Genomic DNA, 13,957 nt, shown 5'->3' with positions numbered 1-13,957 from the left:
TTTTCTTGAAAAATTTTACAATTTACAGTTTTTAAGTCTCGTCCTTAACAATTTCACATTTCTTATCCTCTCTCGCGGTTACAGCGTACATGAAAGAAAAATGAAACCGTGAAGAGAGTGGCAAAAAATGTGGTTGTGAAGAACCTTTTACTTAAAGTTATCTTTACTAGAGTAGAATGTTTCTTCTAAAATATAATTTAAATATTTTTTATTTGTAAATCATGTGTTTGTGTATTAGTTTATGCTTTTAGGTGGTCATTTGAAAATTTTATTTTTTAAAAAATTAAAAACAAAATGTATACCCAAAAATATATTTTTTTATTTCAAAATATAACAATATTTAGTGGGGCTCGAGGGTATGTACAAGTACGAAAAATATACCTGGCACAGTTGGCACGTTCCGTTTGTGGGGCTTAACTTTTAGGTGTTTTCCGACGTTACCGCCCTTCTGAGGGCGAAACTGAAACAAAAGCGTCGAAAAGAACGGCGAGAGCGAAGAAGGCGCGCTCTCTCTCTCTCTCTCCCCTCTCTCTCTCTTCTCCTTTGGGTGAGAGAGCAAGAGAGCTAAAGATGCGTAAGAGAGATTTGGGTATCCTCCTGCTATCCGCCATCGCCATCTTCTACTCCATCCAGGTCTCTTTCCCTCTCTCTCTCCCTCCCCTCTTATGATCGATTTTCTGTAATGGGGTTTCCTGTATACAATTGAGAGTTGCTGAGACTATAAGCTTTTTTGAAATTTATAGCACGAGGGCAATGTCTCGTTCAGAGAAGCATGGTACCATCTGGCCGATGACTACCCAATCAAGTATGAATCGGAGCGACTACCTCCGCCGATCGTGACTGATCTGAATGGCGACGGTAGGAAGGAAGTTCTCGTTGCTACCCACGATGCGAAGATTCAGGTGGGATATTAATTTCTGGTCTCCTCCGTGATATTATTCCTGTATTCTTAGTGTTCTTGCTTGTTGTATTCTAAGCGTTCGAGATTCTTCCGACCCGATGGTGATGTTTATACTTGATAATTGAATTGCTAGCGTGAATTGGTAATCGTTGAGTTCTACAAGATCACGAACATTGTTTCTTGGTTTTGTACTTGCAGTAAGAATCGTTGAGTTTATTAGTTTCTACTTTCTTGTATGCCTTTATTTAGAGACGACGTCATTCTTCTGTTAATTTTTTTGGTCCCCATTCTGTAACGTTCATGAGCCCATGCGGTTAAGCGAGCACGTGCTTATTAGCAAGCTTGCTGATGTGGCTTTGTGTTTACTTTGGTAACTCTTTGTTCTCACTGTTTAATTACTTCCGCAAAGCTAACAGGCACAGCATAAGAGTTGAAACCTCAACGACCACTCACTGTGAAATTTCTGATACTGAAATGGAAGCAGAGATGTAGTCAATATGCATGGATGCTGTTTATGTAACTTGGATCTATCGGGCCTAGGTTCAGGATTTGCATGTCAGGAGGATGAGAAACATTCTACTTTAATTAGTTATAGAAAGTGCTTGAACTGTTTTATTTCATAAGTATAACTTATTCACTAGTGGACTAAGAGTGAGAGGATTCTATTGCAGCTGGTTTGATCATTCTGTTAGAGTTGAGTTTGTTAATGTGAATGTGCAGTTGTTGCTCGGCAGTGATAAGCTACGTGCGCGAAGATCTAGCTTGACGAAGCACATTGTCGATGGGATTGAGATTTTATGAACCTGAATTTAGAAAAAAAACTCTTCTTTTATTTTTATGAAATAAAACTAGCAGCTCAACATAAAGCAGGTCCTGATGTGCTGGCCTTTCTAACGACAATTCGTTGATTTGCATCAGGTACTTGAGCCTCATGTAAAACGATCGCATGAAGGATTTAGTGAAGCACGTCTGCTTACTACAGTCTCACTTTTGCCCAACAACATACGCATTGCATCTGGTAGAAGGCCTGTAGCTATGGCAACTGGCTACATAGATCGTGTTCAAAAGCATGGAGAAATAAGGAAACAGGTTTTGGTAGTTGTCACATCTGGATGGTCAGTCATGTGTTTTGATCACAACCTTGAAAAACTGTGGGAGATGAATATGCAGGTGTTTCTACCTCAGACATGTATTATGTTCCTTTATTTTTTTGACATTCTTCCATACTGACATTAAATGCCATGTTCAGTTTTTAACTTCATCAATGTTGTTGTGTTCTTGGCAGGAGGATTTTCCTCATGGCTCCCACCACAGGGAGGTAGCAATTTCGATAAGTAATTATACACTAAGGCATGGCGATCAAGGGCTGGTGATTGTTGGTGGCAGGATGGAAATGCAATCTCATGTATGTCTCCTGTTCATGGTTTTTGTCATATGAGTTTGGTTATATAGCTTTTTGTTGCAGTTCTTTGACCCATCTCTTCCTTAATTTCCTGTCCTTTTTAGTTTCTTTTATGTTTTAGTTATTTGCATTCCTTGGATGAAGCATTCAGTTCTAGTCCTGATTCTTGGCTCGACATTTGTGTGTGGAGCACTTTGCTTCTGTGTTTGCGAAATGATATGTTCTTTGTGCTAGCTTTATAGCTCCAATTTCTTGTGGTTAATAATATCATACTGATCCAGGGATTCCTGGTTTTCCTAGATTACCTGCTAGATTACCTTTGTATGGGTCCAAGAAGCATGTTGACCAGGTTTAAATATTCATAGTTCTTTCTTTTGAATTGATGTTATGTACCTAATGATAATAAAATTAAGTTTCCATTTTGACCTGATGTTCAAGATATGGATATTCATCCATTGTGGTTAGCATCGTGAAGTTCATAAATGAGCGCCACTTTCTGACCTTCGCTTGGTTTTGGCTTTTTGACATGTGGTAGCTTTTAGTTGATCTAGGGTGATAGATACACTAGTTTAGCCACTGTAAAATATTATTAATTTGCATATTTGCTTTTGAAAAGGAAAATAGGCTACTGACTAGACTTGGGTAGTTGTTCAATTGTTTCTGATAGGTCTTGTAGAGCTGTATTTGCGATTATGTAGATCTTCTTTGATGATCTGTTAGTTCCTTTTCAGAAAAACGGAAGCCAAATGGTCCAAGCAGAGTCACTAGATTGAATGCATGTTTCTAGTTTTTTGCTATGTTTATAACATGTCTATGGTTTACATATTTGCTAAGTTCTTGGATTTATACTCACCACACAGAAAGCATGTTGTGGTTTCTCAGGGCTTTGCCCTTGATCTCCTAAAAAGTTGCTTGTTGAAGTTTGACTTTTTTCTTTTTTTCCTTTTTTTCATTTTGCCTTTTTTCGAGTTTCATCACGAAGACATTCTTCTTCTCCAATGCATATAATAAAAACTTTTGATGCTTTATTTTTTGTGTTTATTTTACTGTTTTATCGTACCTTTACCACAAATTGGGTGATGTGAATGCAACTTTGCCTTGTAGATTTACCTGGATCCATTTGAGGAAGAAATGTCTGCTCAAAGAAATACAGATTCACATAGAAGAAGTGCTACCGAGAAGGAGGTAGGTTTATGTACATTCTTCTAATATTTGTTGGTTAGAACTTACAACTTTTGGTGCTGCTGCATGAAATATAATGGATTTATCATTGTCACTGCTTCTAGTTCTTGTGGATCATGAAATATAATGGGTCTGTCATTATCACTATTTAACTAGTGTCATGCATTTTGCATGAACTAAAATTTTCTCAGTTTCTTCATATGAGATTGTTGTTTCTCATTCTTTGAGCTAGAAGAGGAAGTCTTTACTGATGGTTGTTGTTTCTTTACCTAACCATGAGAAGAGAGGATAGGAAAGTGGATCATCATGATATGCAATGGTTTATCTTTCGTATTTGACAGATGATAGACATTTTGTCTAATAGACCTTTATCTGAAATGAGATTCTAAAGTATTGAAGCCATTGTGAGTCTTCTGCAGGCCTCTGAGAACTCAGGAACAGTTGATTTACGCCATTTTGCATTTTATGCTTTTGCTGGTCGCACTGGTGCACTTCGGTGGAGTAGAAAGATTGAGGTATACATCACCAATGCAGATGCTTTAGAAATATTAATTTGCTAGGTTCTCTACATGTATGCAATGTTTCCTCCAGCACACATTTCTATCTAAGAAAATATGATATCTGCGCTGCAGTCTTGGACTGAGGCCTGTTGCAAATTGTCTCTCTTTCTTCATCTGGAATATTTGCATAGTATTTTTCAGATTATTCAAAAATTTTATCACCTATATGGTTTTATTTAGTGCTCAATTTACTCTTACATAAAACAATCGTTTTTTTCCCGTCGATTCTCCATTTTGACTGCATGATTTACCATTACAAGTTAACTTGTAAGCTCCATAAAAATAGACAAATTCAGTGAATCCACTGCCACATCCTCGGAGACTTTGAGGGAAATAATTGGTTTTTGTTTTATCAGACTTCAGAACTTGCATTCATATTGCTTCTGCAACCAGGACACAAGCTAGAGTTTGATGATCTCAGAAGCCTTTTGGTTTCACATCATGTGGAAAACATGAAAGCAAAAAAGTAGACATTTATGCCAATCTCTTCATATGAAGATGACTACCCATACGGTTCAACTTGTGATACTTTCTATTGTGTGGTCAATCATTTAGGCATTACCTTTGCTTGTTCACTATTTTAATGTGATGTATATAGAATTACTAGTGGTCTTCTGTATATTTCTTAATGTCAGGCTGTGATATCATATGTACTTCCAGCAGTTGATCTACTTTGATTTACATTCCAATGTCATCATTGCCACCACCATCGTCTTCTTCTTTTTATTCTCAACATTCTATTGGAAAATACAATATGGATAATGTGTTTGGCATACTTATAAAAATTATAAACCTTATTTTGAAGCAGTCATGATGTCCCTGAAATCTTTTTTATGAAACTGTATCTTCTTTCCCTCTTTCTGATGTACTTTTCCTTCAAGGAAGTGAATTGTTTGCTTTAGTTCCCTCTGACATATGCTTTGCTTGTTGCTTCGATAGAATTCTCAACCACAGACTCCAGATCCATCTCAGTTGATCCCACAGCATAATTACAAGCTTGACGCTCATGCCTTACAAAGTCATGAACCAGGACAGGTATGTTTTCGATTTTTAATAGCAGTGAATTTTTTAGTTCTGGGAAATATGTCATGCAACTAATTATTTTGGTTAAAGCAGGAAAAAAAATATTTATATTATAACATAGAAGAGAAGGAAATTCTTTTCAGATGGAGAAAGATGATTCATAAACGATTATCCAAATGGTTATTGCACGGTCCTAACTTTCTTTTCTCAAGTAATTAGAAAGTGCAGAAGCATTATGCACTATGCAGGCAGCAGAAAACAATGCTTCAATATCCAAATTTAGTATTGCGAAAAGTTAGGAACTTTTGAGCTTTTCATTTTCAACATGGAATATGCTACCTTTCATATTTATCTTATCCAATTAGTGAAATAGTTTGGTGGGTGGGGATGAATATGCTCAGATTTTTTATGCTTTGTTGTGATAAATGGCAATATCAAGAGACTTCTATAGTTTATCATATGACAAAGGGATAATATATCCTTCTTTTTATCACTTGTGTTGTAGTTTTTACTCATTTTTCTAAATAAGAAAAATATCCTTTTAGAATGTATTTCTTTTTTCACTTTTGGTTGTTGTCCTTCTATACCAAAATATAAAGATGGATAAGAGTAATTATGTTGCTGCTTGGAACTTGAAAGTAGCTTCACAGAACAGAAAATGAAAACATAATTTATAATTTATCATCCAGCAGGTTTACTAAGGTCAAAATGTAATTCTATACCTAAGAAGTGATAAGAGAAGTGGCATTCTTTTCTCTTTTTTTGGGTGGGTTGGTGGGGAGAGAGAGGGGGGGGGGAGTGGAGTGGTTCGCGGTGAAGGTGGAAGGAGGTTTTTGAAGGAGGAAGATGTTGCTAATTTGTGGGAAGGAGGATTTTAGGCAAGATAGGAAGCTTGGAGTAGCGGGAAGAAAAGAAAAGGAACTTGGTGGATCGAACTGAGGAACCATGCTAATGGCATGTAAAAATTTAGGGTAGTGAAGGTGATTGATTGTTTGCAGTGCATGGGCAGGGAGTCATGGTAGCAGTGGGTAGGAAAAGTAAGAGAAAACATTCTGATGATGTGGTGGTAATATGGAGATAGCATATCACTTTTTTATAAGAGATGGCTGTATTTTCTGTCACTGATGTCAGGAATGTTATTACAGACAGAATGCAGAGATTTTAGAGAATCTATTCTTGGAGTTATGCCACACCACTGGGTAACTATAAAGTGTTTTTCCTGCTCTTTTTTTGTGTTGCATCTGATGAATGGAATGCTCTATTTACTTGACTCATTTTATTCAATTTAGGAAAGAAGAGAAGATACAGCTTTTGAGCTTGCACATTTTAGAAAACACAAAAGAAAAATAGTAAAGAAAACACAGGGGAAAGGGACGTTGTATTCATTTAACAAGCCAGAAGAAAACCATGCTCCAGGTAAGGACGCAGGGAATAGGATTGCCCATGCGATTGGGAAGGCTGCAGACTATGCTGCTTCAAACAAAGGGAAGAAGGTGCACTTTTTAATTTTATGCCCTTGCTTTGCATGTTGTAATCAGAGTATATTGCATAGATATTTGCAGTATTACTTGGTCGAAATTTGCTCTTCAAGTACTATTTGTTTCCACATGTAGTTTTCATCAATCTGCATGCGCAAAATGCTTGTTTCTTGTTGGTTTCATGAAAACAAAGCCTAAATGACCCGCTAATAATCTGCATGATCAGGTAGAATTGTTCTAGGGTTAGTGTTTGGAAGTTCATATATCTGTCTATTGTTTCCAGATTTTTTTACAGACTTGTGGTATTATGTTCATGTGTGGTGTGTGTGTCCACACACATGCATGCATGGCAAAGCTGAGCTGGATTCTCAAGGCTGGGTAGCTTGGTTTCCAAGGCAATGTTGTTTGAATTTCTCATCCATGTGACTGGAAGCTTCTCTAGCCTGTATGTTTTGTCTTCAGACAAAATCCATAGGGTATCATGGTGCCAAAATGGTCTAACGTTTCACAGCATGTTGTCAACTAGATCGTCTAATATGCTGTGTCTTATGATTAGATGACTAGATCTGCTTTATTCTGTAGTTACAATGTTAAATGTAGATTTGTTAGTTGTTATTTTGTATAGCAGTATATTATTGTTGTTCCAGATTTGCAGTTTTTTAGATGAATCTTATGCTCTATTTCGTTGGCTCATTCAATGTTCCACAATTTATACCATTCCCATTGTATGCGCTGACTTTGTGATTTGATGCATTAGCTTCCACAATCATGGGCACCTTTCAGTTATTTTGCAGAAAATATGTTTTAGAAGAGATTTTGTAATTTATTTTTTTGCTAAATCAATATTAATGGAGTATTTTGCAAGTCACGATGAAAACGATTAATGCTTTCCCATATTTTTTTCTTTGTAAAATTATTCAGTTTATTCCTATGATGCCAAATTTGAAATATGGAGTTTCATGGTGGAAGTAGCTCGCATCCATGTCCTGCTAAGGCTGCACAACGAGTCGAGCCAACTCGGGCTCGACTCGAACTCGCTCGATAAACTCGACTCGAGCTCGACTTGTTTTTTAAACAAGTCAAGCTCGAGCTTAAATATAAACTCGAATATATTAATGAGTCGAGTTCGAGTTAGTCGAACTCAACTCGACTAAACTCGACTTGGCTCGATTTTTTTTTGTTTTTAAGTTTCCCACCTTTTTTTCGTTTAACCCGCTTAATCTCATTTTTTTATATTTTTTTATTTTCCCTCTCTTCACCACGCCACACTCAACGTTTCTTTTTACCCTCACGTTCTTTTTACTCTCATTATTACACTTCATTTTCCCTTGATTTTTTCTCTTTTCTCACAACACGATTCCTCTTCCCAAAATGGGTTTCTCATGGCAGGTGGCAGCCTTTCCTTCTCCCCATGTCATAATGGGCTGCCATCGTGGTGATGAAGCCAAAAGGAAGAACGACCTTCAAGGCAGCGTGCGCAGTGCGCAGCACGCTGTTTGACTTGCGACGATAAGCGAGCCGCTAGACTTGAGCCGCTCGAGTCGATCTCGAGTTCGAAAGCAGTCGCTCGAGTCGAGCTCGAGCTAAAATTCTGAAGCTCGTATCGAGCTCGAGCCGAGCTCGAGCTGACTAAACATGAGTCGAGTCGAGCTCGAGCTTGACTCGGCTCGTGTGCAGCCCTATGTCCTGCTGTGCAAGTTAGCTAGCTGTTACAGTGAGTTACAGTAAATTTAAGTGCAGAATTTATGATGAGTCCTTCCAGAAGCCCATCGATAAATGCACCTCAGAATTGAATTTAGTTGCACTTGCTTGCCTCAGACTATTGGCAGGCCTCAGATTGAGGAAAATTAAAAAGTGCAGTATTATCAAAGAAACTTAAATTAAGATTGTTTTGATTTTCTGATCCATAAGATACATGCCGTGAATAGTTTGTTTTGTTGTTGGTATGTTGGCATCTTTATTTGTATTGATGGATTTGCTTCCATATGGAACGAGCACAAAATTGTGCAGATTATTTACTTGTTTATGCTATTCTCTATGCAACCTGTTAGATTCTTAAGCTGTTCGTTCTGCTAATGTCACACATAGAGCCTAGCAATCATACTCTTCCTTTTTTCCTATGACTCTTTCTAAGCTGCATCATCATCAACTCATTTACGAATGCAGAGGGTGCCATATGTTCCTATAATAACAAATCATACTCAACTATGGTGGGTCCCAAATGTGATTGTTGCACACCAAAAGGAAGGTGTTGAGGCTGTGCATTTGGCTTCTGGGCGCACTATTTGTAAGGTAAGTTGGTTTAAAGGAGGAACCCTTGTGCTATCTCTATCTATGTGCTGGAATCCTTTCAAGGTATAAAATGACGTAAGATTTTAAGGATGTTATCTGTTTAGCTGATCATTAATCATGTTCCTAACATATCTGTGCTGATTTGTACTTTTTTGTGTGCCTAACAATGAAATGTGATGTCAAGTCACTGATGACAAATTTTAGCTTTAGGTCAAATGGAATAACAATTTTGAGAGAATCTGGAGATCTTGCATTCTTATGTGCCCCAAATATTGGGGAATCATGTTGTAGAAAGTTTTTCCTACAGCTTCCTGTTGGTCCACTTAAATATCCATCAACCATTATCCTGTCACATTTTCATAATGAATCCATAAGAGTAAGAGCATTAGATGGCCTTTGGGACTACTTCTGCATGTCAACTAATGGGTACCATTACCAAGAAAGGTGATGCAGGAGGGTTTTTGTTAAAAACCATTTTTCCATAAATGTGTCCATTTTCAACATTCCTTCTAGCTTTTATCCAATTATTGGAAAGATATAAACCAACTGTTTCCACTGTTTTAAGTTTCAAGCATCTCATTTTCAGATCCGCTTGATGACTTTACTTGCTTAAATGGAAGTTCAAGCTATACTTTACCCTCTAAACTTCAGCTAAAAAATCGGTCAATATACATGGCCTACACATGATAGGGAGAAAACAGAGTGATTATGGACTTTGATACTTTTCTTGGGCCAAGATTTGAGGTTTTCCTACATTCAAAATGTCAATTTTGTAATAAGTGGACTAACCATGTGCATTTAATATCTAGGTTGTTGATAATAAAAAACCATTATGATTTGACTTTTAGTTGGTAATGATATGGAATTGATCTGAAAGCACATGCTTCTGCCAATAATGTATAATTGGAGGCATAACTGTTTCAATTTTCAAGTGTTTGATTACCAACTTTGGTTGGAACATTACATTTTTCCTACTTGGTGAAAATTACGTTTATGGATATGAAAAGGTGGTGGAATCTGTTAAAGGCTATAAAGTACTTTGTGGGTCTTATGAAGAATCTGATTCATGTTCTGGTCTCCGCAACCAGGAAAAAGAGTGATAGACGTACACCAAGTAGGTAAACCTGCAATTTCTGTTGTATTGCAGGAATGTGGTTTTATCTCTTGAAGATTTGTCCTTGTGGTTGGTTTTTGTAGACATCTTTAAGTGGGTAGGTATGTAACCCTACTGACAAAATACAATTGGATGTGTATTCTTCTGACATCTCCTGCATATCCTTCCATGGTACTTCCTGGAGAAATTTATGAAACCGCTTCCCAGTTGATCATTTTCGACCCATGGGGAACTTTTTGGCTTGTTCTGCATTCCAACTTCTTTTTTCAAGGATTTCTTAGCAAGGAAAATTGTGATAATATAAATAATATTGTTATTGAGACCTCAGGAAACTATGGACATCTATAAGATTTCAAGAAGTTTAAGGGAGTAGCAGGACCCAAAGAGAGTGAGAATACAAGCTTAGAAATTGTTGTGGAAGATCATTCTTCTTTGATATGTCACCAAAAGATGGCCACAGTTTGGGATTGTGCAGTAGTTTGCAGACATAATGTTTTTTTTAAGTATGCTATCATTTCTTAACAGGGTGCAGCCAAATTGTTATATTTTCAGAAATACTGCTCATATTTGTAGGTTAGTCATGCTTTCATTTTTCCGCAAAGATGATATTATCTCTTACCTTGTGTCATGGTATAAGTTTATTGTGTGGTTGACATGCATGACTTATCTTATTGTTTTATTGAACTAACATATTTTGCATACTCTTTTATTAATGTATGGCAGCTTCATCTCCATGAAGGTGGTCTTCATGCTGATATTAATGGAGATGGTGTTCTAGATCATGTCCAGGTGCTTAAATCTTTTCACTTGTTTGATAATTGTCTTTACAATGACTATGTTGTATAAGTTGTAATTTCCATTTAATCAAATTTCCGGTTCATTAAAACATTACTTTTTCCTCTGTGCTGAGTTGCGTCATTCAGTCCTATGGTCTAGCTGCCAATGCTCTAAAATTGATTGTTGTGGAGGTTGATTATCTTTTGTGGATGAAATAATATCCTGCGATGCAGAAATGAATATATGCTGAAGTGCGCTATAGTTGTATGATGTCTCTCTTGATTGCGATAATTGTATGGTCAATGTTAACTATGAAGCAGAAATTAACATGAATATTTTCTTAGGAGGAGGGTAGATTGATTCTTTAAGTTCTCATGATGTGTGCACTTTAATGTGTCTTTGTATGTATGTTTGTGTGCTCACGTACATGCATGCATGTGGGTTGGGGGGAGAGTAGGCTAGTGAGTGCTCATTTGATTTCATGTGTACAACTAATTACTAATTTGAATGAAATCTATCCTTGTGAAACCACTACTGTGTTGGCTGTTGCATGTCACCTTTTCTGTTGCTTATTCTATATAAAGGATACATGGCAAGCCAACAGAATTTTGTGAATGCAAATATTATCTGATCACAGCTTGCTGTTTTAGGGCTTCCTGAATATCAATATAGTACATGAAAGCAACCTTGTGTGAAACAGCTGTGACAAAGAATGTTGATTTGCATGTTCTCACTGTCTGCATGTGTGCATACGTGTGTTTATGCGTGTGCTTCCATGTCAGTGCATTTATGTGTTTATGTGTTTTGAATATCAGTATAGTAAATGAAAGTAACTTCTGTGAAATAGCTATGACGAAAGAATGTCGACTGGCATGTTCTCACTGTTTGCATGTGTGCATGTGTGCTTATGTTTGCACTTCCATATCCGTGCATTGATGAAGTTGATAAGGAATCTGAAGCCAAGATTTTGTGTTAAATGTAAATTGGGAAAACAAAAGTACTCTGAAATTAACTAGGTAAATGGAAATTTTGCTTCAGATACATTCTTCTTAGGTAAATCTAGTTGCTGGATGACGATACCTTTCATGAGTCAGGGAAGTAAGCTAAACTGTTGTTGGGTATCATCTTTGAGAAGCCTTATCTCAAATTACAGGTATATGGAATCATTAATCCTGACTTGGTTAGGTTTGAGGTTGTCAAATGGTACCCTTCATTTAGTTGGAAACTTGTTTATGACTGCTAGTTTTATTGCTTGGAACAACTGATGGTAGAATGGCATCTCTAAGACCTTTCCACGGTGTAGTTGCAGATGATAGTGATTGTAAGTTTAATGCCTATTAGATCAGTTGACTTATTTTTGTGCCATTGTGACCCATCATCAATCTCATCAATCTGGCTCCTATGTTAATAGCCTTAATGATACAGACTCCTTCCTGAATTCTCCTGCAGATAATTTTTGGAACCACAAATAATTACTGGGATTCTGTCTTTTTTCCTCTGTGACACTTTGAGCACTGAGCCTCAATTAGAAATACTGCTTTTTTTCTCAAAAATTCCTTGGTAGTGGCAAAATTCAACAATGACAGAGTTCAATCATGCTTCTGTTAGTGGTTAGCTTTCTCCTTCATTGTCTACTAATGAACTGCACAGGGTTGAACTCTTGCTACTTGGAAGAAGCCTCATCTTAACCTCATAAATGATGGTGGTGTAGATACAACTATTTTGTAATTTAGTTTTGTCCTACAGGCTGTTGGTGGAAATGGAGTTGAACAAACTGTAGTAAGTGGATCTATGGAGGTGCTTAGGCCTTGTTGGGCAGTTGCAACATCTGGTGTTCCAGTACGAGAAGTACTCTTTAATGCCACCATATGCCACCACTCCCCCTTCAATCTCTTCCAACATGGAGATTTTGCTAGAAGTTATGGCCATGTTGCTGATCCAATGCCTCTGGAAGTTGCAGCACCTATTCTGATCGGCAAGAAGGATGGTCACAGGCACCGGAAAGGAAGCCATGGTGATGTTGTATTCTTAACAAGCCGAGGAGAAGTAAGCTAAGCAAAACTTAATGTATCTGTTTGATAGGCCTTATGTATTTATGAGTTCTTGCATGATGCTGCAACTGCTCATTAATTAACATTCTTCCTGGAATATTTTATTTTTACTGGAAAGTGCATCTCATTCGGCTGTAATCTGATTCTTTTTGGTGTAGGTGACCTCATATGCTCCGGGCTTGCATGGTCATGGTGCCATATGGAGATGGCAGCTTTTGACAGGCGCAACGTGGTCTAACCTCCCATCACCCTCAGGCATGATGAATGCTATAATTGTGCCCACATTGAAAGCAATGAAACTAACCATTCACGGAGGCCAAGAGGTGATTCTTGCTGCAGGTGATCAAGAAGCCGTGGTGATATCCCCTGGTGGTAGCCAGTTAGCATCCATAGAACTGCCTGCTCCACCTACTCATGCTTTGGTGTTGGATGATTTTTCAAATGACGGGCTCACTGATATCATTCTTGTGACTGCAAGTGGAGTGTATGGCTTTGTGCAGATGCAGCAGCCAGGCGTCCTCTTCTTTAGCACACTCATTGGTTCCCTGATAGTTGTAATGGCTGTAATTCTCATCTCATTGCACATGGGATCGGCTAAAGGGAAACCCAGGGCACCAACTGACTACAGGTGACGAATCGGATCATCTGAACATCTTGACAGCGGCTGTATTTATGGAAGGAAGAAATATTTGGGCCTCCAGTTGCTTGCTTTAAGCCAATATAAGAGATTGGAAGATACTGAACAATCAACTTTTGCTGGTTGAGTGTCGATGAAAATGTTGATCTATAGTGTGTTCTTAGGGAAAGTTGATAGTTCTGTACGTGGTGTTGCATCAGGGATAAGTTTTTACATGTACACAGTTAGCAGATGCAATTTTGCTACTAATTGGTACAAACTCGTTAGAAGTTTCACGGTTTAAACCGACTGCATCTGCTTCTGTATTACTTGATGGTTCAAACTATTGTATGGTTTCGTGGAAAGGAACATGGGTTACAAGCAATAGCCTGACTGTAATAATCAATTTTCATCTTCTTATAGAACCTTATAAATTGTAAGTTAACATTCGCTCTGTTAATTCTTCCCTTTTGTCTTTTTTTTTCTTTAATGCAATATCATTCTGTGCTTTTGCAAGTCTTCACAGAATTGAATATTCGAGGTTCAAATCCAAAGAGGCCA

General features: G+C 37.5%; 1 protein-coding gene across 1 annotated transcript; it reads left to right on the top strand.

Annotated features, from left to right (window-relative positions):
• Nucleotides 1-472: 472 nt before the first annotated feature.
• LOC116260391 (uncharacterized) lies at nucleotides 473-13,841 on the top strand. Its single transcript, XM_031638709.2, has 13 exons — nucleotides 473-633; nucleotides 744-902; nucleotides 1,820-2,071; nucleotides 2,187-2,306; nucleotides 3,408-3,488; nucleotides 3,905-4,000; nucleotides 4,985-5,080; nucleotides 6,214-6,267; nucleotides 6,358-6,561; nucleotides 8,713-8,838; nucleotides 10,676-10,741; nucleotides 12,476-12,775; nucleotides 12,939-13,841. The coding sequence occupies exons 1-13, from the start codon at nucleotides 571-573 to the stop codon at nucleotides 13,410-13,412; spliced, it is 2,091 nt and encodes a 696-aa protein (XP_031494569.1). The 5' UTR covers nucleotides 473-570; the 3' UTR covers nucleotides 13,413-13,841.
• Nucleotides 13,842-13,957: the final 116 nt, after the last annotated feature.

This window comes from Nymphaea colorata, chromosome 9 (genome assembly GCF_008831285.2).
Source record: "Nymphaea colorata isolate Beijing-Zhang1983 chromosome 9, ASM883128v2, whole genome shotgun sequence".
Taxonomy (NCBI): Eukaryota; Viridiplantae; Streptophyta; class Magnoliopsida; order Nymphaeales; family Nymphaeaceae; genus Nymphaea; species Nymphaea colorata.
The sequence above is the reverse complement of the archived record's forward strand: the minus strand, read 5'-3'. Positions and strand labels throughout refer to the sequence as shown.